The 27,083-nt window shown below is 38.9% G+C and overlaps 3 protein-coding genes and 1 non-coding gene across 11 annotated transcripts; 1 reads left to right on the top strand and 3 right to left on the bottom strand.

Moving 5' to 3' along the window:
• The first annotated feature begins 487 nt into the window (after positions 1-487).
• Positions 488-13,841, top strand: LOC124638826 (AN1-type zinc finger protein 4-like). 2 transcript variants are annotated; one of them, XM_047175937.1, is made up of 7 exons: positions 488-976; positions 8,832-9,036; positions 10,047-10,177; positions 10,602-10,757; positions 11,217-11,441; positions 11,951-12,104; positions 12,477-13,841. In XM_047175937.1, the coding sequence occupies exons 1-7, from the start codon at positions 796-798 to the stop codon at positions 12,787-12,789; spliced, it is 1,365 nt and encodes a 454-aa protein (XP_047031893.1). In that variant the 5' UTR covers positions 488-795; the 3' UTR covers positions 12,790-13,841. The 2 variants fall into 2 exon arrangements, with proteins under 2 accessions (XP_047031893.1, XP_047031892.1); XM_047175936.1 differs by having other exon boundaries at positions 11,933-12,104.
• LOC124638827 (inositol polyphosphate multikinase) lies at positions 13,805-27,052 on the bottom strand. Of its 6 annotated transcripts, none has more exons than XM_047175938.1 (6): positions 26,717-27,052; positions 18,566-18,773; positions 17,857-18,102; positions 16,884-17,072; positions 16,052-16,241; positions 13,805-15,118 (listed from the first exon to the last, which is right to left on the bottom strand). In XM_047175938.1, the coding sequence occupies exons 2-6, from the start codon at positions 18,759-18,761 to the stop codon at positions 14,644-14,646; spliced, it is 1,296 nt and encodes a 431-aa protein (XP_047031894.1). In that variant the 5' UTR covers positions 18,762-18,773; positions 26,717-27,052; the 3' UTR covers positions 13,805-14,643. The 6 variants fall into 6 exon arrangements, with proteins under 6 accessions (XP_047031894.1, XP_047031900.1, XP_047031896.1 ...); XM_047175944.1 differs by lacking the exon at positions 26,717-27,052 and adding an exon at positions 20,473-20,496; XM_047175940.1 differs by lacking the exon at positions 26,717-27,052 and adding an exon at positions 20,394-20,481.
• Positions 15,435-15,563, bottom strand: LOC124639240. Its single transcript, XR_006985453.1, has one exon. It is a non-coding gene; the product is annotated as a U11 spliceosomal RNA (small nuclear RNA).
• Positions 21,158-26,717, bottom strand: LOC124638829 (probable 3-hydroxyacyl-CoA dehydrogenase B0272.3). Of its 2 annotated transcripts, none has more exons than XM_047175947.1 (5): positions 26,337-26,717; positions 25,319-25,591; positions 25,033-25,118; positions 24,053-24,267; positions 21,158-21,439 (listed from the first exon to the last, which is right to left on the bottom strand). In XM_047175947.1, exons 1-5 carry the CDS (start codon positions 26,445-26,447, stop codon positions 21,204-21,206), a joined length of 921 nt encoding a protein of 306 aa, XP_047031903.1. In that variant the 5' UTR covers positions 26,448-26,717; the 3' UTR covers positions 21,158-21,203. The 2 variants fall into 2 exon arrangements, with proteins under 2 accessions (XP_047031903.1, XP_047031902.1); XM_047175946.1 differs by lacking the exon at positions 21,158-21,439 and adding an exon at positions 22,773-23,054 and having other exon boundaries at positions 26,337-26,690.
• Positions 27,053-27,083: the final 31 nt, after the last annotated feature.

Here is a 27,083-nt window from a genome sequence, read left to right as displayed (position 1 = left end):
GAACTGTAAGGGCGAGAACTGATTGCGCGCAGATCGCACGCCGCTCGCGCGCTCTATACGAGCCTTGCGTGAGTTGCGCTAAAGAGGCGCACCGAACTATTGCAGTGACTGCACGCGCGCAGCTCGCGGACAGCTCGCGATCGGCTCGCGTGCTGCGCATTCGCCAGATGTGGACGCACCCTAATGAATTTTATAAACCAAAATGTGTATAATTTGAAAAAGGCTCTTTCCAGGTATTGTCTATGGGAAATGAACGGTTTCCCAAGTTCTGCAAATGTTGCTAGATTAGAAAAAGCATCCAAATCAGATGCAATTTATTATTATAAGTACAATTTCAGTTTGAATCTATCTGTTATAAGAACATTGGCAAGAAAATATCAAATAATTAAAATAAATTATTTTCATACTGTCGATCATAAAATTTGGAAAAAAGGAAAATAAATGAGTTCATTGACAAGTTCCACGTTCCGAATGGTCAAGTGACTCATTCATTCCATTCACCATCAATCAACAGAAAAAAAATAATCGTCTGTCACGAAGAATTTATTTCACTGTAATATTATTTTTGTTGCAAAATAATAATAGATTAGTAAAAAATTCCTTTGTTTTTCGATTTCGTGTAATTCATATAATATTTGCAAACATGTTCGATGTCTGTCCGTAGCAGTGAATTTAACTTTACTCCGTCATCGTGCGATTGTCCTAAGTGCTCCGTGTCTTATTTAACTTTTGTGAAAACATTTCCGTGAATTGCGATGTTGTGCAGATAGTCAATTGTTGTGAACCGCGTGTGAAATGTCACAACATGGATGCCCTGAGAGACTGTCGAATAGATCTAAAGGTTTCCAGGACGACGGCCCGAGTCAGTCTACGATGGAGGTTCTCGTGGAAACTCTCACTGGAACCGCATTTGAAATGACCGTGCTGCCCACGGACACCATTTTTGCCATTAAGTCGAAGATATTCAGAGTTGAAGGTAAGTGTTGTGTGTGCCTGCGTATTACACAACTGTATATGTTATTTGACAGGGTAGGCTCGGGCGTGCGTCATCCACGCTCGACAAAGGATGTTGTGGTGAAGTGCGTCGTAACACTGCCATACGTCGCTGATAACCTGTGCTCACCAGGGAAAACCCAATGTGCATCATGACAACATATCACATTCATTAAAAAAAAAATGAAGGTTACAAAAATTATTAGTAATTTAATTATAGTATTGTGTAAGAGCTAAGTCCATGGCAGAGTAAACAACGCTATGTAGCTGTGTTGTAGAGCCCAGCTTTGTGAGTGCACAATACTTGTTTATACACAGTGTAAATAACCTTTTAGTCTGAATTAGCCATTCATTTGGCCAACAATTAATGTCAAACAAACCTGTTTGGAAGGCTTCCTTGTAAACTTTCAAATTTTAACTTATCAGGCTGTTTATGTTGCAAATTAAACAATACTGTGGTATTTTTGTATACTGAGGAACATTTTGGCAGTGTACCAAAATCATATAGGTACAAAAAATATTAGGGTAGGTTATGGAAAGAGAAAACCTTGGGACATACATCTGTTATAAGAATTGTATGGCTTCTTTATCAGTTTTCCTTTGTATGCATGGACAATGGTTTTTTTAGACACCACCTGCCTTTTTATCCCAGCTACTTGTAACAGTCACATTGTCACAGTTTCTAGTATCTTATACATTTTTCCAAACAATACTAAGTTCTGATGCAATCATGTCCTCCCAGTAATCAAGATTCATTGTAAAGCATTCTATTTATAGAATCAATATGTCTTATAAGCTTCCATTGGAAACCATTGTATTCTGTGTAATTTGCAAGGATTTTATCTACTAAATGAACCTTTTTTTGAGGAATTGTTACTATAAGAACAAAAAAATAACATATAGACCACAATTTACCAATTATTTTAAGACCCTAGCCATGTTATTGCTCAAAACATTCCATATAAATACTTATGGAAAATTAATAAAAAGGGTAATTATGTATGCAAAGCTAAACAATAATTAAGCCTCTTGAGTTGATAAGTGCCCTACTAACTTGTTTACTTATTTGGTCAAGGTTAAAATACATTTTCCAAGAAGTCTCGGGTCCTAAGTTCAGTTTTTTTTATTGGCAACACATGTTCTCATCATGTGTTATGAAGTATTGTTTTGTTCCTTGTAAAGTTGATGGAAATATGGACTTTCTTTTTGTTTTACAGTTTCAGTAAATATACTGTACTAAATGAACATACATTTTCATAGTTAATCTACCATTATAAAGGTGAAATTTTGCGAGTGTGTGAGTATATTTGTCAGGCCTTCACACACAAATGACTGAAAGGAATTTAATAAAACCTGGCAGTAATATGGATTAGACATTAGAATAATATAACCAATAGCCATGATCCTAAAAATATGAAAGAGACTGCAATGCTCAAGCTTTATTTTGTTCAGCATTTCTTCTCAGAAATTGTCTGAAAAGTGATGTAATACACAACTTGGAAAATAAAGAAATTAATTTCATTAAAAAAAAACTTATATCCATATTTATTTGATTTCAATGATTAGTCATGACATGACCTCATTAAGGTAACAGTTAATCCTGATTCAGTCTGTTATGATTGGTGAAAACTGGAAAACAATACTATTACCTGTTATATAATCATGCACCAAGCTGTGACTCAGCTATAGAAGTCAAAAACAATCGAGTTTCACCAATGAGTTTATGTATGTTTCAGCTGTGCATACCCAAGTGATTTTATTTGTGATATTCACTCTCTTTTTAGGGTTCCGTACGCAGAGGGTAAAACGGGACCCGATTGTTTTCGCTCCTGTTTGTCCGTCTGTCATCAGTCTGTATCTCATGAACCGTGATAGTTAGAGAGTTGAAACTTTCACAGATGATGTATTTATATTGCTGCTATAACAACAAATACTGAAAACTAAAATAAAATAAATATTTTGGTTTTTAAAAAATCACGTTGCCCCCATGCAAAAAACGTGATTTTTTTGGTCATTTTATAAATTACTAGCTACCCGCTCCGGCTTCCCACGGGATAACAGTATTTTCCCATTATTTAATGTATATTATAATACATATAAACATTCGTCTTTAATCAATCTATCCATTAAAAAAAACCGCATGAAAATCGGTTGCATAGTTTTGAAGGTTTAAGCGTACAAAGGAATATAGGGACAGAAAAAGCGACTTTGTCTTATACTATGTAGTGATGGTACGGAACCCTTTGTGAGCAAGTCTGAGTGGCCGGTTTTTTTTGTTAATTATTCACACCTTTTATCACAATTTTTTGGAAAGAGATGCTGCCTGGCAGTGTTAGTTAGTTTTCTTTATCTTCATGTAAAGTGTAATATGCCCAGGCCCAGGAATCAATACCATTGTATAGAATGTTCAGCTCATTCTGATAATGTTAGTAGCAGTTACTTGTTATTTAAGCAATATTATTTCCTGTACAAAAATACCCCATAACTTTGATAGTATCAACTCAAGTAAAGAGGTCAAAAATTTTCTACTAATCATTAAATCGATAGTTCGTCGACCTGCGATCATGCTGATTTAAGTCGACTATTGATGTTGAAAATTAATTTCTTAAACAAACTTACGACAGGTCGTTAATATTACAACTGGGTAACATACTGACAGTTTAACTATTTAATGCTCGGAGGTTTTAAGGTATCAAAGTAATCTTCGCGCGCAAACCGCTGAACGAATTTTGTTGAAACGTTCAACGCGGCAAAAGGACTTTCACGAAAACTGTACATTCAACTGTACAATCGCTCCTTTTTATTAGTCGTAGTAGACCAAAAATACTACTATACTGAAGGTAATTCAGGAAAAACCGAACCTGAAATGACGCTGTAAGTGTTCAATGTTAACAAACGCGTTAACAAAGATCTCTTCACCTTGCGAGGAAAACGTGAAACAACACATTTACGTTTTTATCTTCAATGAAATGTTTTTGTAATCTTAAGCTTCCTTCTTCAGTAGAAGGACATTTACTGTCTCATTGTATTTATATCTGACTCACTACATTTTTATTGAATTTCGTCATAAAAGGTGTTAAATACGCATTTGTTGCACTAGTATTTGAATTTCAGCTGAATTGATTACCGAAAATAAAATAATCCATGTTATTGGGAATAAATTCCTCAGACATACAAACAACTTTGTTGTTGCTCTATAAACTAAAGGCCAAGAATAGATTTCAATGTCTTCTTATCTATCGTAGATGGAATCAAAGTTATTTATTAATATGTACAAAATTATTCCATACTGAATATACAGTACTAGGACGTCCACCAACGAGGTGGACAGACGACCTTATAAAGGTCGCCGGAAGACGCTGGATGCAGGTCGCTTCCAACAGGTATCTGTGGAAATCAAAGGGGGAGGATGATGATGATGATACAGTACTAGTCGATTTTCCTCGGTTTCTCCCGCATCCCGTTAAAACTACTGCCGTATCAGGATAAAATATAGCCTAATTTACTCGGGAATTGTGTAACTGTCCAACAATGAAAGAATTTTTCAAATCGGTTCAGCAGTTTTGGAGCCTTTAGGTTCAAACAAACAAATCAAAAATGGTTCCTCTTCATTATATGTACTATTTATAGTACAGATGATTAAGAAAGTACATGTATATAAATTTTAATGAGGTTTTATAGCACCTATGTAAATATTATTCGTCGATTACAAGTACATATAGGAATGCACTTATCTGTCGTAGAAATATTGTTAATACTTATAAATAGAAAGGTGGATTTGTACATTATAATATTACAATAATATTTTCTAGTATGTAGATTATAGATATTTTTGTTTATTTATTTTAGAAAGTCTTTGTTGAATTACACATAATACAGCTGACCCAAGCTATCTATAATGGCTTAGCGTCAGATAGAATTATCAGAACGAACATCCAAATATGCCAACGTTTTCCATCACATATTAAGACAAAGAAGCCAAATTATTTCTAAAGATTTCACCCATGTCCCGTGCACCACGATTAGTAAGTAGCTATATAGCCTGCCTCGATGAATGGACTATCTAATACTAAAAGATTTTCTTCAGTTCGGAGTGTAGATGTCTGATAATTTAAAAAGATATTTTCTTAATTTTCTATTTCAATTTCACCTCCTACGTTTTCAAACAACGACCTAATGCGAATAATACAAAATTAAAGACAGCGGTCCCAAAATCTATTTTTCTAGATCGCGATTCTTATGAGTCAACGATTTTAAAATAAAGTTTTACTCACGCTGTCCCCAATTCATCATTAGATCATTTTAAAGGCCTTCAACCACACATAGAGTAAATAAGCATAATAAACAATAGGAGCTGGTTGTCCAAATCATCAGGATGGATCATGGAACCATTCAGCTTTAACTGTCCATCATCAGCCTTGTTATCGTTCCACTGCGTAGCTCAGGGCTCTTCTCATATAGAAAGGAATGAGTGTCAATCACCACGCTTGCTCGATGCCGGTTGGCGATTTCAAATTTCATAGTTCCACGTTTCCTCAAGATGTTTTCCTTCACCTTTACTCAGTCTGTACTGTTTGTTGTAATATATTCCAATTGAATCATTTAGTTCCAAACGTCGTTCAAGTAATTAAAACCCAGATCGGCGATCTACTATAGCATTGGGTTGATATAATCGTTGCCCATTGCCCTCCATGACATTCACCCTGGTGAGGACATTTATGAGCGTTTTCTGGGTCAATTAAGACCATTTCGTACTGGGACAGACATTTCTAGCTTCATAAATTCATTTGATTAATTAATTAATCTATGCTAATATTATAAAGCTGAAGAGTTTGTTTGTTTGTTTGAACGCGCTAATCTCAGGAACTACTGGTCCGATTTGAAAATTTCTTTCAGTGTTAGATAGCCCATTTATCGAGGAAGGCTATAGGCTACTTTTTATCCCGGTACGGGAAGTAGTTCCCACGGGATACAGGTGAAACCGCTGGCAGAAGCTAGTTAAATATAAAATCCCAAATGCCGTTGCAGTTATAAAGATCCGTTGCATTCGGAATAACGAACTCGCATTTAAAATGCAAATAAAGAATAAGCTCAAAGTATAAAAAAAAATCCTTGCCAACTGACAGGCCGTTTAGTTACAAGTTTACTCAAAACAGCTGAATGTTATTTCGAGGCATAAAGGTGTGTTCACATTGTTGAAATTACGCAGGTCAACTGGGTTTACATGACGCTGGCACGTTTGATGTCGTGCCAAGCGATCGCCTGAGATATGTAATGCCTGCCTCGCACTCATATCGTTTTATCGCGATTGATTTATTGCTGCACGCATTCACGAATTGTGTGGAATCGGTTTAATGGCTGCCGAATCGAAAATAATATTGTTTGGATCGGGCACCTGTGTTGATGTTTGTGGATATGCTGAAGCTGGGTGAACATTGACTTCGCAAATTCTTCTATTACCTGATTTTAATGATTTCTCAGTCTTACCTTGGCATGAGTTTTGAGAGATCAGCCCATGTCGTGATGATAAGATTAGTTGGCAAGGTTGTGAGCTGTACCGACAGCGTCTGAATGCCCAGACAGGCGCGTCGTGGGCATGCGCGTGATTTCAGCTTATTGCCCGAATACAGCATACTCAGACGCGCAGAGGTCATTCAATTTAAACGGCGCTACGCTTCAATCTTGCGTGATATCAGTCTCTTGAACAAGCATATTTGCAACAGGCAATGGCCAGACTTCATCAGACTATCAATACTAATTTTAGGCCCAGGTTATCCTCAACATTACCACGTCCATATTTCCATCCAGCTTCGCGTATCCCACTTCAACTGAGATCTTTATTACCGACAATACCCAATAAAGGCTAAAAGCTTCTTCCATACTTGGATCCCTAGGGTTTCTAAGGATTATTTGTTTTGCTAGTGACTGATTTTCCTTCCTCCTGTCGTGACGTATGTCGACGTAACTACACGTGCAGTGACGCAACGAGTACGAGTGTCGTCGCCCGCGCGTCATTCCATTAATCTGTTCTGCTAGAGTATTGTTGTTCGGCGTCCGCAATTGATTCGTTCTAGAAAATTCTCTATTTACTTGAGAATATATGAACGATCAAATTGGTATTTTTTATCGAATTTTGACATGCTATTCAGACGTTAGAATTTCCCAGATAACAGGAATGTTAGTCATACGAATACATTTTTGTTTGTCAAGAGGAAAAATGCGTTGGTTTGTTGTTATGAAACTGTCAGTCGCTGTAGAAGTTAAGAGGTTTCTTTATTACGTCTTCAGGGAATCCTTTTAATATCGCACGCGAAAGACGAAGTCTTATATCGGCTGCCTATTTCTACACTGCCTTATTATGTAAGGATCTTGGGAACTACGCGTATATATTAATCTGTTCCTGTTTATATCTTACGCCTGTTTCTCTCAATAAGATGAGAAAGGGCCAATGAAATGGTTTACAATGCTCCAAGCAGGCTGGAACACCTTTCTTTTTAGGGTTCCGTAGCCAAAATGGCAAAAACGGAACCCTTATAGTTTCGTCATGTCCGTCTGTCCGTCTGTCCGTCTGTCCGTCTGTCACAGCCGATTTACTCGGAAACTATAAGTACTACAGTGATGAAATTTGATGGGAATATGTGTTGTATGAACCGCTACAAAAATATGACACTAAATAGTAAAAAAAAGAATTGGGGGTGGGGCCCCCCATACATGTAACTGAGGGATGAAATTTTTTTTTTCGATGTACATACCCGTGTGGGGTATCAATGGAAAGGTCTTTTAAAATGATATAAAGTTTTCTAAAAAACATTTTTCTTAAAGTGAACGGTTTTTGAGATATCAGCTCTCAAAGTCGTAAAAAGTATGTCCCCCCCCCTCTATTTTTATAACTACGGGGTATAAAATTCTAAAAAAAATAGAGGTGATGCATGCTAATTAACTCTTTCAACGATTTTTGGTTTGATCAAAGTATCTCTTATAGTTTTTGAGATAGGTTGATTTAACTGTAATTTACGGAACCCTTCGTGCACGAGTCCAACTCGCACTTGGCCGGTTTTTTGGAAATCATCAAATGGCCCCTCCCGCTGTGGGTACAGCGTGAGAGAGTGTCCCAGGGCCACGGTAACTATTTCGATCAATCTCGCAGCCCCAGGTTGGAACACCTGCCTAAAAGTATTGGCATGATGTAATCGATGTTTCATAAAGAAAGCACCGTGTCTCTATGGTGACAGGATAATTTTCGCTTGGCTGTCCTCCAGGCTAGTGAATCATGCGTGGCCACTTATCAGATGTTTTACGTGTAAAAACTCATTGCCAAATTCGTTGAGCCACTGTTGTATGGCACGTGCTGTTTTTACAAGTGACGTAATTTCAAACGGTGTGTTTAGATTACAAGTAGGTAATTTTCTTTAGAATTGCGTAAAATTTTGATGGAGTCTGACTTTCTTAGATTCATTTGTGGTTTGAATTCTAAAAGTTGGTTGAGAATGTATTTGTGCTCATATTATATTAACAAGCCTTAATCAGCGTCTTTAATTTGTAGGTAAATTGAAACTGACATGTGATTAGCGCTACTCAATGTCTGATATTAGCAGACGTTTCATATGACGGTATTTTGTTACGAGAATAAAAATTGTTCTTAAAGTAATTATGTATTGCAACCTGAATCCTGCAACTATTTACTACGACGAATTTGTAAAGGATGCGAGTTGCCAACGATTTGGGTCCCCCAAAGCGCGTTAGCCTAATCGATCTTGGAGTCTATATTTAACAGCGACATAATAAACCTAATTTTTCTCTCTTTCTTTTTATTTCTAACATCATTTCTTATATGACAGGTATCCCGGTGTCCCAGCAGCACTTGCTATACAACCTCAAAGAGCTGGAAGACTCATCCTCCCTCCGCGAGCACGCGATCGGCGACGGCGCCCGCCTGCGCCTCGTGCTGGGCATGCGCGGCGGCCCCATCTCCATGCGTCGCCTGCCACCGCCGCCCAGCGCCGAGCCCTGGAGGGACATCGAGAGGCTGCTCGATACTAACAGGTATTCACGTAACTAGTACAACTTGTATTTTTTTACATGTAACCATCCTAGAAAGAATTTTGGAAATCCGACCAGCGGTTTAAAGAGCAAAAGTTAAAGGAAAAGTAATATATAGTAGCCTTTGCCTGCGCACCCGCATCCGAGATCTATGTATTTCACGTACCCAGAAATGACGATAAATAAGCTGTATTCCACTAAAAACTTTGTTCCAATCGGTTCAGTTGTTCCTGATATTAGCCTATTCAAAGAAAATGAACACCATAACATCCCATGCCATCACTTTGATTTTTGGGTCAATTGCTCTTAACAAAGAAATGCAATTCTAAGGGCACCTACGCATTATGCGGTTAGCCGGACTGCGGTCAGCCGTGCGGCTGACCGCAATAAAAAAATTGTACGAGAATGTAGTTTTCATTCGCACTACGACGCGGCTGCCGCCCGACCGCTCCGGTCGTTCTGAGCGCTGCGGCCCGACCGGCGGCCAGCCGGACGGTCGCCATACACACTACGCGGATATGCTAGTTTGCGGTTGCCCGCCATTGACGGTAAACGTGTTCACCAACATTCGCGCATTTAACTGATACTTTATTAATATGGATTTCGTTACCGAAAAAATTATAATCGAGATACAAAATAGGCCAGCAATCTGGAATACTAAATCCGCAGAATATTCCGATAAAAACCAACCGCAAACCATTACGGTTTCTAAACGCACTTTCCGGTTGGAGTTGCGGCTATCCGCCACCCGGCTAACCGCAAGCGCAACCGCTTCCTACGGTTATCCGGACGGCTGACCGCACTCCGGCTAACCGCACAGTGCGTAGGGGCCCTTAGAGATAGGTTCTCGGCCCCAAAACCGACACACAAAAAAATCGGCAAAGATAATCTTCTTAGAAATCGGGACACATTTTTCCCTGAAGTATGTTTCTAGTTTTGCAAGATTTACTTTGAAGCTGTCTTTGATCGTTTCCCCCCTTTCTTTATTACTTATGTGGTTCTTACTTTTACAGAGATGACGTGGAGTGGGGCGGCAGCGGCTGCAAGGTGACGGTGCTGGTGTTCCGCGACGGCGAGCGCGTCAACATGCTGCGAGTTCAGGAGAACCGCGACGGCACCTACTCGCCGCTTGACCATAACAAATGTAAGTGCTCTTTCTTGGCTCATGAGGTACTCGCGAGATAAGATTCTCATGCAGGGGACCTTAAGTCTGGTTACAGTAGGAAATCTATTGCAAAAACTGCGACCACAATACATGTTCTCTTAATACAATCTACTTGTGTCAAGTGATTTGGTTATTACTTATTACCATCCACTGCAGGCATGAGTTTCAAAATAGTTATACACATTTAGCTGCCTGCCTCAACGGTAGACGATGTCTAATTAATCTGAAAGAAGCTCTATATCCTGACGTGGGCTTAGAATCTGACACCCCGATACTTTCGATAGTGTCAATATTACCCTGAAAAACAAGGCTTCAAATGCGTTATCAAAGTGTTTTAACCCGCAAAACTATGACCCATTATAAGCAAAGTTCATGTTACATGATGTTATTTGATATCCGTCAGACTCGTCGACGTCGTCGTCGCTGCCGCAGCTGTCGTGCGAGGGCGGGTCGCTGCACGACAACGCGGTGACGATGGGCAAGATGCTCGACCTGCGCCGCCGCATGGAGTCGCTCTCCGTGCAGCGACACGCGCCCACACATCACCACCACAGGACTGGTACGACTAATTAATCTATGTATTTAATAAAAGATCTCTTTTTCCAAATGAAACACTTCTGTATATCTATCGATCTATCTGTATATCGTGTGTTTTATGCGAATAAACGAATCTAATCCAATTATGAAAGAAATACTAGGGTTGATTTTCGAAATATTTTGGCTCTCGAAAAGTTCGAGACTGTTGATCTGTTTATTTACCCAGACAAAATATAGCCTGTGATACTCGGGGATAGTATAGTTTTGAAAGATTTTGTTTAAACCTATTTTTTAAGAGGTTGCTTTCCACTGAAAGAATTTTTCGAATCGGTTCAGTAATTTCGTAGTAGTAAAAGTTGAACTTTCAAGGGTACAAAAAAAAAGGTTCTATTTATTATTATATTATCATAGATTAAAAAAAAACATTCTAAGCATCACATCGAAATTATACCCTATTCTAACCAACCAATTTGTTTTACAGACAAAGTGGAAATCCAGAAGACTCGCAGCGAGGAGAGCTTATCCGTCCCCAGCGCGGAGCAGCCGGCCACGTCGCGGCTGGCGGCGCTGTGCGTGCTGCCCGACTGCCACGCCGACTGCCACGCCGACCCGCTGCTCAGAGACGACTGCCATGCCGACCAGCTGCTGAGAGACGATGAGGAGGCACAGATCACCAAGAACTTGCAGCCGATACAGGCTGAATATGGTGAGTGTTTCATGACAGTATCAATATGTTCATCTTCCTATTTCATGTTGTCTCACATCATTTTTATCAAGTTATGGAAATTAATTAGGGCTAGAACTTATTCTAGCTTTCTTTCACATCAAATATTTCCGTTTTTTTCTCTAGTATTAAATTGAGCCATGTTCAAAGTCATACATCTATTCATGAGATACATATAAAATTACCTATTTTCTAAATTATCATCTACATCAGCAGGTATGTGTCATGACAGTCAGTTTTCGCATAGTATTTTAGTATGAGTCAGCTTTACGTAAATGGATTACCATCTTTATCATAGTGAGTTTCTCCATGGCCCAGAAAGCCGTAGGTTACCATTCATTTCACTTAGAAAGATTAGATTGATTACTTAAAAAGACTGAAAATCAGTTAACACTGATTGCTTGTGATCCAAATGCTTAAGTAACTGAATTGAGTTGAAAACTAGTACATCATCAGAGTCAATATTTGTATAGTGCTCTTAAAACCGTCAGGCCCGCTAGTGCTGGGCGCGGGTGGCGGCTGGGTGGCGGCGCACTCGCAGTCGGCGTCGTCGCTGGTGCGCGCCGCCCCGCGCCGCCCCGCGCCGCTCGCTGACGCGCTGTTCTCCTCCTCCACCTCCGACCTCGAGAACCTCAAGAGGAACAGGTCACTAAGTCTTATATGTAGTTGCTTTGTCTTTAATAAAAAACTAAATCAATATTAATGGTGCACGTACGATAATATTGATGCCCTCCTAACCTATTTATCGGCTACGACGGCTGTTCTCGCATGAAGAGATTAACTTGCTGCACAGGACACATTATAGTGTACAAACATTTGCGCAAACACATGTGCATTCACTTTTTTTTCACTCTCGTAGCTCATGTATATCGTAGCGATTAATTTAGGTACAGTTTTTACAATTTAATATTTTACTTGAGTTCATATTTCAATGTCAATGTTGACTAAAAAGTAAGTTTAAGTTTCTAGGATTGCTTATATCCTACCGGATGTTCATGAACAATGTAATACTTGCAGCCGCATCTTGCCCGCGCTGTCCCGGCACCGGCCGCGCGAGCACCTGCACCTGAGCGACGAGCGTCTGGACGCGGCGCCCGCAGCACCCCCGCCCGCAGCCCCCGCAGCGCCGCCCGCGCCGCCGGGCGGGCGGCGGGCGCGCTGCGGGCTGTGCCGCAAGCGGCTGAGCATCGCGACGCTGCACCGCTGCCGCTGCGGCGGCAGCTACTGCGCGCCGCACCGCTACGCGGAGGTGCACGGCTGCGCCTACGACTACCGCGCCGACGTGCCGCGCGCGCTGCCGCTGCACGCGCCCAAGCTGCCGCGCATCTAGCGCCGTCTGTCGCCCACACACTACACGCTTACCTTAAGATAAAAATGTTCAAAAATCCTCCGCCACGTGTGTGTTTTGTTTTCTTTTTCTAATGAAATCGTCGTGGGAAAAATTGCAAAAAAATATCATGTAATGTTATGCGGCGAGGTGCTTCACTTCGTGCTAGGCGCGTCCTGCCGCCGGACTGTACGCGCAGTACGCGGCGCAGTGTACGCTAACTCCAGTGCAAGGACGTGCGTCCCCTCCCTGTTGTTTTGTTCGTTACGTGTCTTTTGTAAATACTTTCATTATCTAGTACTCGTAGTACAGGAAAGTATCTGTATTGTAAACAAAAGACTGCGATTGTAAAATATTACGATGTTACACTGCTTGTATTGGAGTTATACAAGTGTTATTGTTGTTGTCGTCCGGTGTGCACTCGGCCTAATTTGTTGTTGTATAATACATTGTATAACTAGATTAATTAATGCTTAAAACATATTAATTTTTATAGAGTATCATACTTGCCTGGTCTGGAATGCCACTATATTCGGTGTCTAAACATTTGTAGCGCGACTGTGCTGGGCACGCGGCTCCTGTGCTCGTCTGTCGTAGAGTGATGTCTGTGATGAGGCGGTCGTTAAATCACGTGAATGTTGTTCAAATTAACTAATAAGTAATATGTATCAGTAGAAGTTACTAACCAATCATAAAGTCTAACATTTTGCAATAAAGTCGGATCGCGCAGCACAGACGTCGTTCTCGTGACGCGGTACTGTTTGTCGGCCTACTTACTGTAAATAATCGCGTTCTAAGTAGTTAGAACTGCTAGGTATATTTGTTTGAGTATGTTTGGTGTACAAGGAAGCGGGCCGCGGCGCCGCCTGCCCGGCACTCAGGACGTTGTGGCGGCGCAGGCACTGCCCAGGACACTCATTAATCATTATTGTCGGCTGGGTTTGCCAATTTTTTCGTATTCGATTGTATAATTTAAGTTTATAGTTAATGTTTATTTGGGAGAAATAATTTTGGCTGATTTCGATAATAAATATTTATAGCGCGAGAGCGTCAAACGATTTATTTACATTTCACACTTATTATAACAGATATAAAAACTATTATTTGGAATAATAAAATCTATTTAAGTACTATTATATTTTGACTCGGCATGTCCCTTGTAGACTATGGAAGTTAGGCGTCTCACACAGAAGGCGGGCGCGATGCTCGTGCGTGTGCCTCATTCGCCCGAGGATAGCACACACCCCTTGTGGGGGACGTCTTACAAAATTGAGCATTACTTTGTCTTTACTACACTGACCGTCAGTTGCACAAGGATTCATTAAAATTAAGCTTCTTTAAATCTATTGCTGACTCTTTCTTTGTCAACAAGATAAAATGTATTAGCAACAGATTTAATGAAACTTAAATTTGAATGGATCTTTATGCAACCGACGGAGATGAATACATTATAAGTACTTAACTTTATAACTACGTATTACTTGGACCGATAAACATATACAACTCATTTTACAACAATAAATCGCCACAACACGAATATTATAGGTTTCAAACCATTAATTTTACACATATCTAAACATTAATACACAAATAATATCTAGTTTGACACATTGAAATACCGCAGTTTCATACTGATTAGAAGTACAACTTTGTTCTTAACATAAACATACAATTTAAGTACATAGTCAATGTCCCATGTTTTGACACAAAATATTCGTTATTTAGGAACAACTTATGTGTTGGCAAAATCGAAATCGCAACTAGCAAACATTTAAAAAGTTCAACACAAACATGTGTTCATATAAGTGTCATACTGCCACTAATAAGCTATTGTCACCAAAATTACACGTTAATTTATCAAATAACTTGATCGTCAGTTTCTCTCAGGAAAGTCTCGAATATTTCCACCAAATTCTCGATACCTTCTCGGAAATTCTCGTCAATTTCCTTCTCATCTTCTTCATTGAAGAATGCGTGAGCAAAGTCTATAATCTTGACCGTCCCCCAAGGGTTGGGAGTTGGGGAGTCATAGGATAACTGGTCGAGCATAGCTCTGTAATTCATTTTGATTTTGGAAAGTTTATTTTCGTAATTATGCTCAAATGAATGGTTATGGTTAAAGCTAGCTAGGGCATCACTCCAGGGGGAGCTAATTGGTGGTGGCGGGGAGAAACTCGAGTGGGACATTGTCATGGGAGTTAATGGGACGGATTGCAGCTTCCTGTAGACTGGTCCCTTGGCAGAGAGCTGACCGCTGAAGTCGGCAGAGCTTATTGCGTGCATGGAGTGGCGACGCCGCGGAGCGGTCGGCTGGCGGCAGTTCACGCGGTCACTGTAAGTGAGGAAAATGAGGATAAGTATGCGTTGAAGACAAAATTATAGCAAAGCTATTTAAAAAAATATGAGGTCTTTTTCCGTAAGCATTATTTACCAAAGAAAGATTTGTATATGTAACAAATAAACTCGGAAACTATTGGACTGATTTCATAAAATCTTTGAACATATTAGAATGTTTCTTGACACATTGAACCACATAGACAAAATTTAATCTGTCTGTCTACGCACAGTACGCACAAAGGTAATTTCTAAAGATGCGAGTGGATTGACTGATGACTATTGGAAATTCCTAATTTTTAAGGTATTCTAGAGGAGGCGCCGGTACATGAGGGTAGCCAACTGCCTCTCCGTTCCAAAAATGACGTGTTGGGTATGTCTTGATGTCCATACCCCGCGCACCTCGCGGCACGCGTGCCATCTAAGCGACAAACACCCTTTTTGCTCTCGAACAGTACCCGCGGACACTTGTACTGCGGCGTGTAACGAAACCATAGCGCGATTCAGGATTGTGTGTGAAAGTAACAGCGCCATCTATTGATGAGATTTGGAACTAATTGAAGGATTTTGTATTGTGTTGGTTTGTGTTAAAAACAGTCAAAATGTGTTGCCTGTTATTTTTTTACTAAACTTATATTATTTTTGGTGAATTCAGTCCAGTTTGGAGATCATTCAGAATAAGAACATTATGGAAGATTGATCTGAGTTTATGCCATGAATGTGAGTCCATTTTACTCTTGAGTGTGTGCAGCACCCAGCACCCGCCCAGCCCACAGCTGCTCGAGGAACTGCAGTGCAATGTGGGGAGTTATTGGTGCAGACACTCACGTGAAGTGATCTCCCTGGCAGCAGTCCCGGAGCCTGGCAGCATCGTACACGAGCAGCAGCGAGGCGCAGTAGAGCCGCGCCCGGCACTAGTGCAGACACTCACGTGAAGTGATCTCCCTGGCAGCAGTCCCGGAGCCTGGCAGCATCGTACACGAGCAGCAGCGAGGCGCAGTAGAGCCTGGCAGCTCGCTGGCGCCGCGCCCAGCCCGCGCAGCGCCACAGCGCCGACAGGAACTGCAGCAGCAGCGCCCGGCACAGCGGACGGCTGCAGCCGTTCAGGTAGTTGCGGAGTGCTGGGGATATAAACATTACCAATCAGAAAGGCAAAGTAACACAAGGAATATTTTGTCAAAAAGGATATACCTAATGTAGTGTACTACGTATAATAAACGTGGCACGCTAGATGGCGCGACGGTCGGTGGCGGGGAGCGTGGCTAGCGAGTCGCTAGGCGCGCTCATGCCTGAGGGAACCGCCGAGCGATTAAGTGTGTTACAACTGTAATCCGGTGTTTTATTTTCCGTGTACATACAAAGCGAACCGTACACCTAATATATCCTCATATTAATAAGAGGAGTGCCAGGTGTCCGAGAGAAACGTTGTAGATAGAAAAAATGAGGAAAGCTGAACACACCTCCATGTGGGATGCATAGCAGGAAAGAGAGAGTAAAACGAGGTTGTTCCAAAAGGTCACGTCAAACAGGCTCCAAATTAGATCCCTGTTATATTTAGATAAGTACTATAGTCATTCGCTCACTGTGATGTTAACGCTGGTACTCAGCACCAGTGTTTCCCATACATCAAGTTATACTGGAAGGAATCCAAATGCAACAAGACACCGAAAAAGCGAAAAAATGAGATCATTTGACTTCAGCACAAAAACTGACAGGAATTAAAAAATCTATTTCCTCAAACATAAAAATAGCGGCATGCTCACCATCCTTAACCGCCTGCCCCTGCAGCTTCTTCCCGTAGTCCTTGTTATACCGCTGCATCTTGCCGGAGCCCAGCCGGAACACCTGGAAGCCGGGGATGCAGAACCCGTACTGCTGCTTGCATAGCGCGTACTTGCTCTCCTCGTTCTTCCTCTTCTCTTCCGTGGCGAGGGGATCCCACGTTCTTTTACCTGGAATATATAGCTTCTCTTATAGTAGCTACTAGCTTCTGCCACAGGTTACAACCGCCTCCCATGGGAAATTCTGCACGAACCCGAATAAAAAGCTTATACTTAGTCTTTATCGATAAATGGGCTATGTAACACTGAAATAAATTTTCAAATTGGACCAGTACTTCCTGAGATAAGCGCGCTCAAACAAACTTCAGCTTTATAATATTAGTATTGGTTAGTATAGATAAGCATAGATTCTTGGTATAGTTTTCTTCTTCCATACTCTCTTATCTGCCTCTCACAAGTATCTTTCTAGCCATATCGACTTATTTTAGGATAGAATGGGGTGGCAGGTAATGAGTGACCTTATATTCTTTCTATCAATGTTTGCAATATTTATAGTTCGGCCATTCAGAGAATGCGTTCCTGACACGTCGCGATTGAACTGACGACGTAACTTTGCAATGGCGTTGCAGTTACGATAAAAATATTTTTGCTGGTTGTTTACCGTTTTAACAATTGAGGAGCATTAAAACAACATTATTATATCAATAATCAATGAATGTAGTTACGTCGTCAGTTCAATCGCGACGTGTCAGGAACGCATTCTCTGAATGGCCGAACTATAGTTTACCCCAATTTTCAAGCTGTGAAGAAGGTATATGGTAAACCTCTTACTTTACCTCATTGGCACATAAAAAATAAATATCTTGTACTTTTTTTATGTGGTATGTACTCCTAAAATAACCGATAGATGATAATTACTACAAAATATGCAAAAACTTGCTCCACAAAGACTCACCAATCTTAACATCCATAATGCAAGGCTCCAACATCCTCTGCGTCAGATCCTCAAGTATGATATACTCCTGCTCAAACCCGTTGTAGCAGTACCTTCTTGTGCCGAAGTACTTGGGCACCAGGGTCCGTAGCTCCCTCAGCTCGGAGTCGGAGGTAGACTTGAGGCGCTCGTAGAAATCCACCTCGCGCTTCTGAGCTTCTTTGAGGATCGGTTTCATTATTGTGCCGTTGTTGCATTGTAGTAAGCCTGAAGATATTGTAATAGGTGACAGATTTATCTTTTACCTACATTTGTTTGAGTGAAATGGAGGCAGGCACATTGCTGGGAATCTATCAGTGTATTTCAATAGCCTACCGATCGGTTGGTTTGCTTACTACCGATAGAATTTTGATATTACTTATAAGAATGGGTCTAAAGCCGATGCAGTCGCACGATTGTCGCTATTAGGTAAAAGTCACCGTGGACGAGGCCCTAATACCATAATTGAGAAGGTTTTCCTTGTTTTGCATTTTACTCATAGTCAAAAGGTACATGACTCATATTTAGGTACCTATTTACCTACGCCTTACATCATCGAACCTACCGATATTGGAAATGTCTTCAGCTGTGCTGCTAGGCTAAACTACCAATTTCAAAAGAGGTTTTATGCGGAGTTGCAAACTCAATAAAATGACGGTTCACTTAAAAGACACAAATTCCCTCTCCTCACCCAAATACTTAGTATCCTGCGTGCTCGCATGTCCCGCCACTTGCAGCGCGTACGCCTGCACCTCGAGCGGGCTGGTGGCGAGCGCGAGCGGCCGCGCCGTCATGTCCGAGTCCTGGCGCCGGATGCTGTAGTGCACCTGGTAGATGGAGCGCTGGCGACGCACGCTACGTCGAGACTTGTCTGATACATCGCTCATTTAATTGTGGGCCTGGGAAAATAGAAATAGGTACTTACAAAAAATTGGCACAAACCAATGAAATTCTTCACCGGACTGGCAGTCTGTCTGTTCGCGAGAAACTCAGAGACTGTTCAATGAATTTTTATGTGGTATTTATCAATAAATAAAGTGATTAAAAGGTAGGTTTAGAAAGGCAGGCAAAAATCAAAAGTCGTCACTGGATTTGTGGCCACAAATCGGGATTATAAAGTTTCGGTTGCTTAGCTTAGCTCATAAGTAAATTTTAAATAGTTAATTTTTATTAAGAGAGCTTCATGAATAATCATAAGGTTAACAAACAATTATTTTAAGACACAGTTAATTTCTCAGAACCCAATTAATTTGCAATTAAGCGTAAAATTATATTTTTGATGACAAAAGATCAAATAATTAGACAGTTAATTCAAGCCGCAATTAATTCAACATCATGAGTTACTTTTGCCATAAAATAAAGTAGGTATACACATTGTAATGTTATACAAATTATGTGAATTGACGTATTTATCAGAGTGCACTTGTCCATTGCAATATTATTTTTTATATTATTTCTTTCACCGTGATAATCAAATAAAATGTCAATAGTCTCTGAAACAAAATCTATTTTATGTCTTACCCAATTTCTCCAAAACAAAACCAGTTACTTTTAACACTAACTACACTTTTAAACTAGCAAAACTAAACGACTATTAAAATAAAGGTAACCGCACCGACCTCTAACTGGCTCGCGTAATCGCTTCCTCAATAAATCGGTAAAACAATTAAAATTTACAGTTTCTTGTAAATTAGTCACTTTATCACAGTCCGGAGATAATAAATAAGAAATACGTTGTATACTAAATTATATTTTATCTTAAAATAATAACTACTGAATTTTAGCACGACTGGTGTCTTCATGTCATTATTTGTACCTACTGCATGCGGGTATTTTGTCATTCAAATATGTACTTAGTTATTGAATTTGTGATTCATTGGTTTTTACGTTTACGTGAGTTCATTTATTTGTAGGTAAAAATCATCTGTAATATTAGGCGAAGAGTGACATGCACTTTGATTTCTTAATTGTTTATGTTACGAGTTAACGCCTTTAGGTATACATGCAAATGCAAACTTTTAGAAATAAAGAAAGATAAAATGTTTCGGAAAGCTAGTTGGAATTGGTGGACATTTGAACATGCTTAGCAGTCGTTACAGTCGTTACAGGACCTACCTAGTCGGAAGCCAGAAAGTCAACCAGACTTATCAAGAGGTTTCAGATTGCTCGGTTAACTAAGCTGCGGTGGTCAGATAGGCAGTCGCTCATTGTAAAAATGTATAGGTAGGTACTCAGCTCAGCTGAGCGCGCAGCTGACTCAGCTGCATATTCTAGACTGGAAGCTGACCTCAACATAGTTGAGAAAAGGCTAGGCAGATGATGATGAACATTACCTCTTTTATCCATTTTGAAACAAGTAAATAAGAAACAAAATCACGACACAAAAATATACATAGCTACACAAAACTACTAAAAATGAGAACCTCGAACAGCAAGCAAATAAATGATGAATGACAACGCACAAAATAAAATGTGAAATAAACCACAAAAACAGATGATTAGTTTCACACTAATTATACCTATTAACGGCCAAAACACAGCGTAATGAAACAATGTTTAAAATCGACTAAAAATATTTGCGATTTTCCGGGATTTTACCAATATGTGTTTATCTAATCGAGGCATATAAATCAAGATTGAGTTGAGTTTATCAATTGATACTGTAGTCTCGGAGTATGATAATAATGTTGTATGAAGGAAGGCGCTTGATACTGTTTGTTTAGTCATTATGTAGATTTACCATATATAGAGATATAGGGTACTGCAGCCATCAAAGGGCGCATAGAAGAGCTGATCATCCTAGCTCTTCTCTCAATGATAACTGAAAGCAGTCACCATAGCCGAAATCGGCAGGGGAAGTATATATATGTATATATATGTAGATTTAGGTAAATAGGTATTGTTGTAGGTCTAGGATCTCATTTATGTAGGTGTAAGGTGTAAGGGCTAATCTTCTAGGTACCTACTTCTATTAGGTAGTCTGTTTGTAACATTAAGATAGCCGCCTTTTACTAAGTGTATTATGGATTATTACATAACATAGCAAGACATTATTTATTTTTAATTGTTGTATTTGTAACCGCTAATCTCCGGAATGGCTCCGATTTCGACGGGACTTTCACTGGCTGTAGCTGATGTTTTAGTATGTACTTAAGTACCAATGTGCCTATGTATGTACTTATTTACAAAGATTTTAAGATAACAGCCTGATTGATTGATGACTAATTAACGCGCCATAATAAATGTAGGAAACAGGCGAAATTGCTACATAAATAAAACAATGTTCTGGCTTCAAAAATATAATTATTCTTTTTACAGCAAAATCAAAATCACTTATCATATTTATAAAATCCCTCTCCACTTTTCCTGCCAAACTTTCCTTCGCTAACCAACTTGTCCAAAAGCGGTATCGGCTTAAACACAGGGTTGCCAGTTTTTTCAAACATGTTCGATAATACAAATGTTTTAGTATCGAGTCCAGTGAAGTCTGCCAGTTCAAGAGGGCCCATAGGATAGCCGGCTCCGAGTTTCATTGCTATATCGATGTCCTCTGCCGATGCATCGCCTGAAAATCGATAGATTTTTAATCGATAAAAAAAAACTCGATGATTTTAGTCATAAAGATAGGTAAATATGTGGGATGTGTTTGTTTGGGTTGTACTGAGATGGAACTAAAAGAGCAGTAGTGGATAAGAGGAGTTTTGAGATGATAGTGTCATCTAAATACAGAAAGATAAATGTTACTTTGTTATCTATCAGATTGAAACTGTACCTGCACACTAATATGGTACTTATCAAGGTTAACATTGGTACAAATTCCCATGTATTTTTTTTTACATTTCTTGTTAGTAATTTTTTCCCATGTATTTCTTTAAGTTTTAGTATTTCTCTATTACATCCGTATCCCACATGCCGAACATTTTTGATGTTTTTTTTTTTAATTAATTCATGAAGAGATGTATAAAGGTGTAGAGGTTGTTAAGTCGGACATTTTCAACATGCATCAATGTACTATGTTATATTTATACTTACGTCATCAATTTTTATCGATACACATGTACTAATCGATAACAATTACATAAAGAACATGTACACACAGCAACACAATACATTTATAATCAGTTTAAAAATATAATATTACCAATATGTGGTACAATTTTGCTGAAGAAGAATGCTTTATAATAGAAGGATATTTTATTTTAGCTTATCTTATTTTATTAATATTTATTAAATACTTTTTGTGTATTCTATGTACAACGGTGGACTTAACGGACCTTTAAAAAATATATAAATTTTGTTTTTAAACTTTTTTTTTGTTGAGAATTTTACGTTAATATTTTGAAGACCTCATCTACCTATGACTTAATATGTTATTAGGCATATAAATATCAGCTAGTATCGGCAGATAATATTAATCAGTTAAGTTCATGGATTTGATGCAATGTTTCAATTAATTCTTTCTTTAATAACTAAGGTGAGATAGCAATGTTTTGTGACGCCATTGCAGGCATTATATAACTAGATATTTATATCTATTCCTTTTTATCATTCATGCAGTATGATAAGTACATAGCTTCATATGCTTAGTTGGAAATGAATTGGGTACCTATTATTTGTAATCGAATATAAACAATGGAGAAGTCAATATTATTATTAAACTCGAAAGGGGTATCGGGTTGCCCGGGTAACTGCGCTCGGCTAGGCTCGGAGGAAGAGAGGGAAACTCGAAACCACATTATGCATTAGGTTACATTTAAGCCTTAAATCAATTTAGTGTGAGCCTATGTAGGATCAATAAATAAATAAATTATAAATTATTTATGCTGCAGTAAGACTTTGAATTAGAGTAAGTCACTATCTATAGCCAATGTTATTTTTTATCAATAAAACAAACTTACTATAATAAAAACATATATTTAGAAAGCACCAACATTCAAAAAATCACTTCTTATTATACTTGTAGAACCCTTCTCCGGATTTAATTCCGTATTTTCCCTCTTCCACCATCTTGTCGAGCAAGGGAATTGGCGCGAAAACTTCGTTGTTGGTCATAGAGTAGAGAGCTTGTTGAGCAAGGCGGTTGGTGTCCAGCCCGGTGTAGTCCGCCAACTCGAAGGGGCCCATCGGAAGACCAGCGCCGAGTTTCATACCTATATCTATGTCTTCTTTCGTAGCATCGCCTGGGAAGAGAGGAAGTTTATATTATAGATAGTACCTACTTTCGGTTCGAAAGTTTAGGCTTCAAGCAAGATTTTTTATGTGTTCTGTTCTGTCCCTACATTGAAAATTGTTAGCAAAATTTAAATTGTTATTGTGATTAAAAAGCATTTCATTTATATAATATCGTTAGAATTTATGTTATTTTGGAAAAATACTTTGTTAAAGTTGAATAGATTGGTAAATATTATTGTTTAGATATTGTAAGCTTTTTATTAAGTAAGTCAATAAAATTCGAGTGATATCGAGATGATAAAATCCTTATTTCTTTGATGTTTAAATAAAGGTATACCATAAGTCTTGTCGTAATCCTTGCCAAGCCAAACTCTTAGATATGCGTACCTACATAAAATTAAATATCTTATTATAAGTATTTATTGATAGGAATGATACTAAAGCATATACTTACTAATAATTATGTTGAAGCATGATACAAAAAATAAACAAATATACTTACATGTGGTTAAATAAATAGCCAAGCCAATCCTCACATGCAATGAATATATTCCAAACACCATAAATAAATAAACAGAAATGCACCGAAAATATAAAATAGTTGATGAGTAAAACTTTTTAAAAATTGTCCAATAAATAGAGGATTTAAATTGTAGATAGACGCACGAAAGCTGATTTTCTCATGTGTTTAAAATGCTATGTAACGTCCTCAAATTATGTGATAACTTTTGGAACATTAGAACTACATAGTTAGAATGTTAACTTTCGCAATCTCCTGATATAACACAAATTTTTCAGATATCGAGAGCATTTTGTTTTGAAGCTGGTCTTTTGAAGACTATTAACAGAAACTGCTAGTTTAATTGCTACATGTTTCTCTCTCACATAAGGACCAAAACAGGTCTCCTTTATTACCCACAGGCCATTAGATACTATAATACCGCCACCTTTCCCAACGACAAAGAACCCCCACCTCATTTACCCCCCATAAATATGATGTACCAACCTCTCTCCAGCATCCTGATGGCCTCAGCAGAGTACGGCCCCAGCAGCCTGTTGACCACAAAACCAGGAGTATCCTTGCAAGTGATGCAGGTCTTGCCAACGGACTTGCCCCACTCCATCATAGCCTGGTAGGTTTCTTCGGAGGTGCTGTCACACTTGATCACTTCTAGTAGACGCATCACTGGTACCGGGTTGAAGAAGTGGAGACCACCATATCTGAAAGATAAATTACAGTATTCTTTAAATACATAATAGTTGCAAATCATGTGAGTAAATGTTCTGAGGTTTTCATTAGAAGAGTGCTTTTTTTTTAAGACTAGGATTAAAATTAAGTTCTTTTTTAAGTGGGCGAAAATTGGGTCTCAATTATAACTTCAATCAAATTCATCAACTGTAATACCTTAGTCTTAGGGTGCGTCCACATGTGGCGAATGCGCAGCACGCGAGCCGATCGCGAGCTGTCCGCGAGCTGCGCGCGTGCAGTCACTGCAATAGTTCGGTGCGCCTCTTTAGCGCAACTCACGCAAGGCTCGTATAGAGCGCGCGAGCGGCGCGCGATCTGCGCGCAATCAGTTCTCGCCCTTACAGTTCCGTATATTGGCTCAGTACTATCGAAGATGGCAGACGTCGCGCGCCGCCTGCGCGCCGCTCGCGTGCGGCGCTTAGGTCGCGCGCGAGCTGCGCGCGGGCCAAGCAGAAGCGGCGCACGAACAAAAATGCACGCGCGCAGCTCGCGGACAGCTCGCGATCGGCTCGCGTGCTGCGCATTCGCCAGATGTGGACGCACCCTTAGATTTTATTTAAGCGATTTCGGATTAGCTTTTTACAGCACGCACGCGGGCTTACACGCTCTTAAAAATAGCTTAGACGTGTCTAAAGCCGCTTTTGAAGTAAATATGTAATTAACATTAGTCACTACTGTTAAAGTAGGTATCATAGCATTATATTGCAGGTAATCAATTTCAAATTTGTAGTACTGACTTGTCTTTCCTCTTGATTCCTGAACCAATAGCGTTGACTGAGATGCACGAGGTGTTGGTCGCGAAGATAGTGTGAGCCGGCGATATCTGAAGTTTGTGAAATAGATAATTGAATGATGACATAATAAAAAAAAAAAAAATAGTGTTTGTGACCAGTGGTATGATTTCCCAATGTAGAAATCAATTTAACTATTGCCACATGACAAGTTTTGTAATTTGTTTGTTTGTTAAAAGTAAACACTCTCAGGAAACTACATCCTAAATTAAAAAGACACAAAAGATCTTACCTGATCAAGCTTATTAAACAGCTCCTGTTTCACATCCAGTTTCTCCACAATCGCCTCAACAATCAGATCCACATCAGCACCATCTTCCAGCTTCGTGGAAACCTTGATCCTCTCAAAGGATTCTTGCACAAAGTTGTTGATCTTAGCCTCATCACCCTTGTATAACTTCTTGCCGACACGGGTCAAGTTTGTCTGGATTGACTTCTGGGCTTTGCCAAGGAGGTCCGAGTTGATATCTATGATTGTCACATTCTGGCCGGCTTGAGCTGCAACCTTTTTATCAGAGTTTATGTTAGAAGAAGTAAAAGTGATAATTATCTATGCCTATTTTTAGAACTAGTGATAATTAGCGGTTATATAGATGTGAAGTTCAATACTACAATTTTATTTACAAATTAATCATGTATTAGGGTTAAAGTCTACAATGCAATGTCATCTTTAAAGTCTATATTTTTATACTGTGTAACAAACAATGATAATAAATTGCTAAAGTTGTTATCATTTTCTGTTTATCTGGATAAAGATAAAGTTTACAAAGAGTACTTTAACCTGATCTTTATACTATGGCAACAGTTATTTTACAACAATTTTTCTTGACAACTGAAATAAATATTAGAGACAATAGTTATTATTTTAATAAGTATGTAATAAATTAAAATGACCTCGTCTGACCTGACATTAGATAGCCGAGCGAGTGCAATGACTGACATTGTTATGCATTATGCACAAATATGTAAATGATCTCTTTTATAAATAGTCATGAGCTTAATTTATCAATATATTATTTAATAAATTAAAAACTTACTTTATTGACTTATTGATTTGATTTTCATTCAAATTATAAGTCAACTTCTGTCAGAATGGATAAAAAATAAACAGATAAGCATTACAAGTAAGCAGCCTTAAAGTAGTTGAGTTACTGGAAACTTGGGTAATTAATAATGTTGTTAAGCAATGTGAAAGTTTTAATTGCCTTATTTACATAAAACAAAGTTAAAAGTATCCAAGAAACACTTACCTGAGCGATTCCAGAGCCCATAAGGCCCCCGCCGACAACTGTTACCGTTTTAATGGCATTTAAAGAAGTAGAAGACGAGAAATTCCTCGTTAAACCGATTAATTTATTCATTTTGAAGTTTGTATGTGTTATTCGAGCGAAAGCCGGCCGCGTAATGACGTATACAAATTAACAATTCGCAACTACTGTAGAACTTAGTAAAACTTGACGGTACAAAGATACAAGACCATGAGTAAACAGAATAACCAGTTTGTAAAAGTTATTATCACTACGATAGGTATTTGAACATACACAGAGCAAAGTACAAATACTGATAAATCCTACATGAAAACACCGTTATCGTGCATCTATTGGTCTCTTACGGTTGCAATCTTACATACCTGCCATAAAGGGATTTGTCGCTTGATATGATAACACAACACATTTTGATAATTTTAAATTAAGGCGATAAATTAGACTTTTTGTAAAAAAAAAACGTGAATGTTTATTTATATGCCAGCGTTCCTAATTTCATTTTTTTTCGATCATAAAAAAATTCTTTCGAAAATTCTTTTATGAAATTTTGTCTTTTATTCTGCAGTTTTTGCTAAACAATTATCGATTTTATAACTCAAATTAAGTAACCATGTGTAGAAATTATACATTTGGCGAAGTTTTATGTGAATAAATCAGTTTTTTCTTAATAATTTGATGATTTGTATATGAATTACGTGTAATGGAATGGAGCAAACCACATGTTGATTTTGA

The sequence above is a fragment of the Helicoverpa zea genome, chromosome 18 (assembly GCF_022581195.2).
Source record: "Helicoverpa zea isolate HzStark_Cry1AcR chromosome 18, ilHelZeax1.1, whole genome shotgun sequence".
Taxonomy (NCBI): domain Eukaryota; kingdom Metazoa; phylum Arthropoda; class Insecta; order Lepidoptera; family Noctuidae; genus Helicoverpa; species Helicoverpa zea.
This window is presented reverse-complemented; position numbering and strand designations above follow the sequence as displayed.

What these genes read in the sequence shown, in the direction of transcription:
- LOC124638826 (XM_047175936.1), top strand. Translation starts at nt 796, where the DNA reads ATGTCACAACATGGATGCCCTGAGAGACTGTCGAATAGATCTAAAGGT. An exon ending in AGGCTGCTCGATACTAACAG is followed by an intron (nt 9,037 to 10,046) that starts GTATTCACGTAA and finishes TTACTTTTACAG; the next exon opens with AGATGACGTGGAGTGGGGCG. An exon ending in ACATCACCACCACAGGACTG is followed by an intron (nt 10,758 to 11,216) that starts GTACGACTAATT and finishes TTTGTTTTACAG; the next exon opens with ACAAAGTGGAAATCCAGAAG.
- LOC124638827 (XM_047175938.1), bottom strand. Translation starts at nt 18,761, where the DNA reads ATGAGCGATGTATCAGACAAGTCTCGACGTAGCGTGCGTCGCCAGCGC. An exon ending in GCAGGATACTAAGTATTTGG is followed by an intron (nt 18,103 to 18,565) that starts GTGAGGAGAGGG and finishes CAATATCTTCAG; the next exon opens with GCTTACTACAATGCAACAAC. An exon ending in TGCCAGGGAGATCACTTCAC is followed by an intron (nt 15,119 to 16,051) that starts GTGAGTGTCTGC and finishes CCTCACTTACAG; the next exon opens with TGACCGCGTGAACTGCCGCC.
- LOC124638829 (XM_047175946.1), bottom strand. Translation starts at nt 26,447, where the DNA reads ATGAATAAATTAATCGGTTTAACGAGGAATTTCTCGTCTTCTACTTCT. An exon ending in TGGGCTCTGGAATCGCTCAG is followed by an intron (nt 25,592 to 26,336) that starts GTAAGTGTTTCT and finishes TCTGATAAAAAG; the next exon opens with GTTGCAGCTCAAGCCGGCCA. An exon ending in GGAATCAAGAGGAAAGACAA is followed by an intron (nt 24,268 to 25,032) that starts GTCAGTACTACA and finishes TTTATCTTTCAG; the next exon opens with ATATGGTGGTCTCCACTTCT.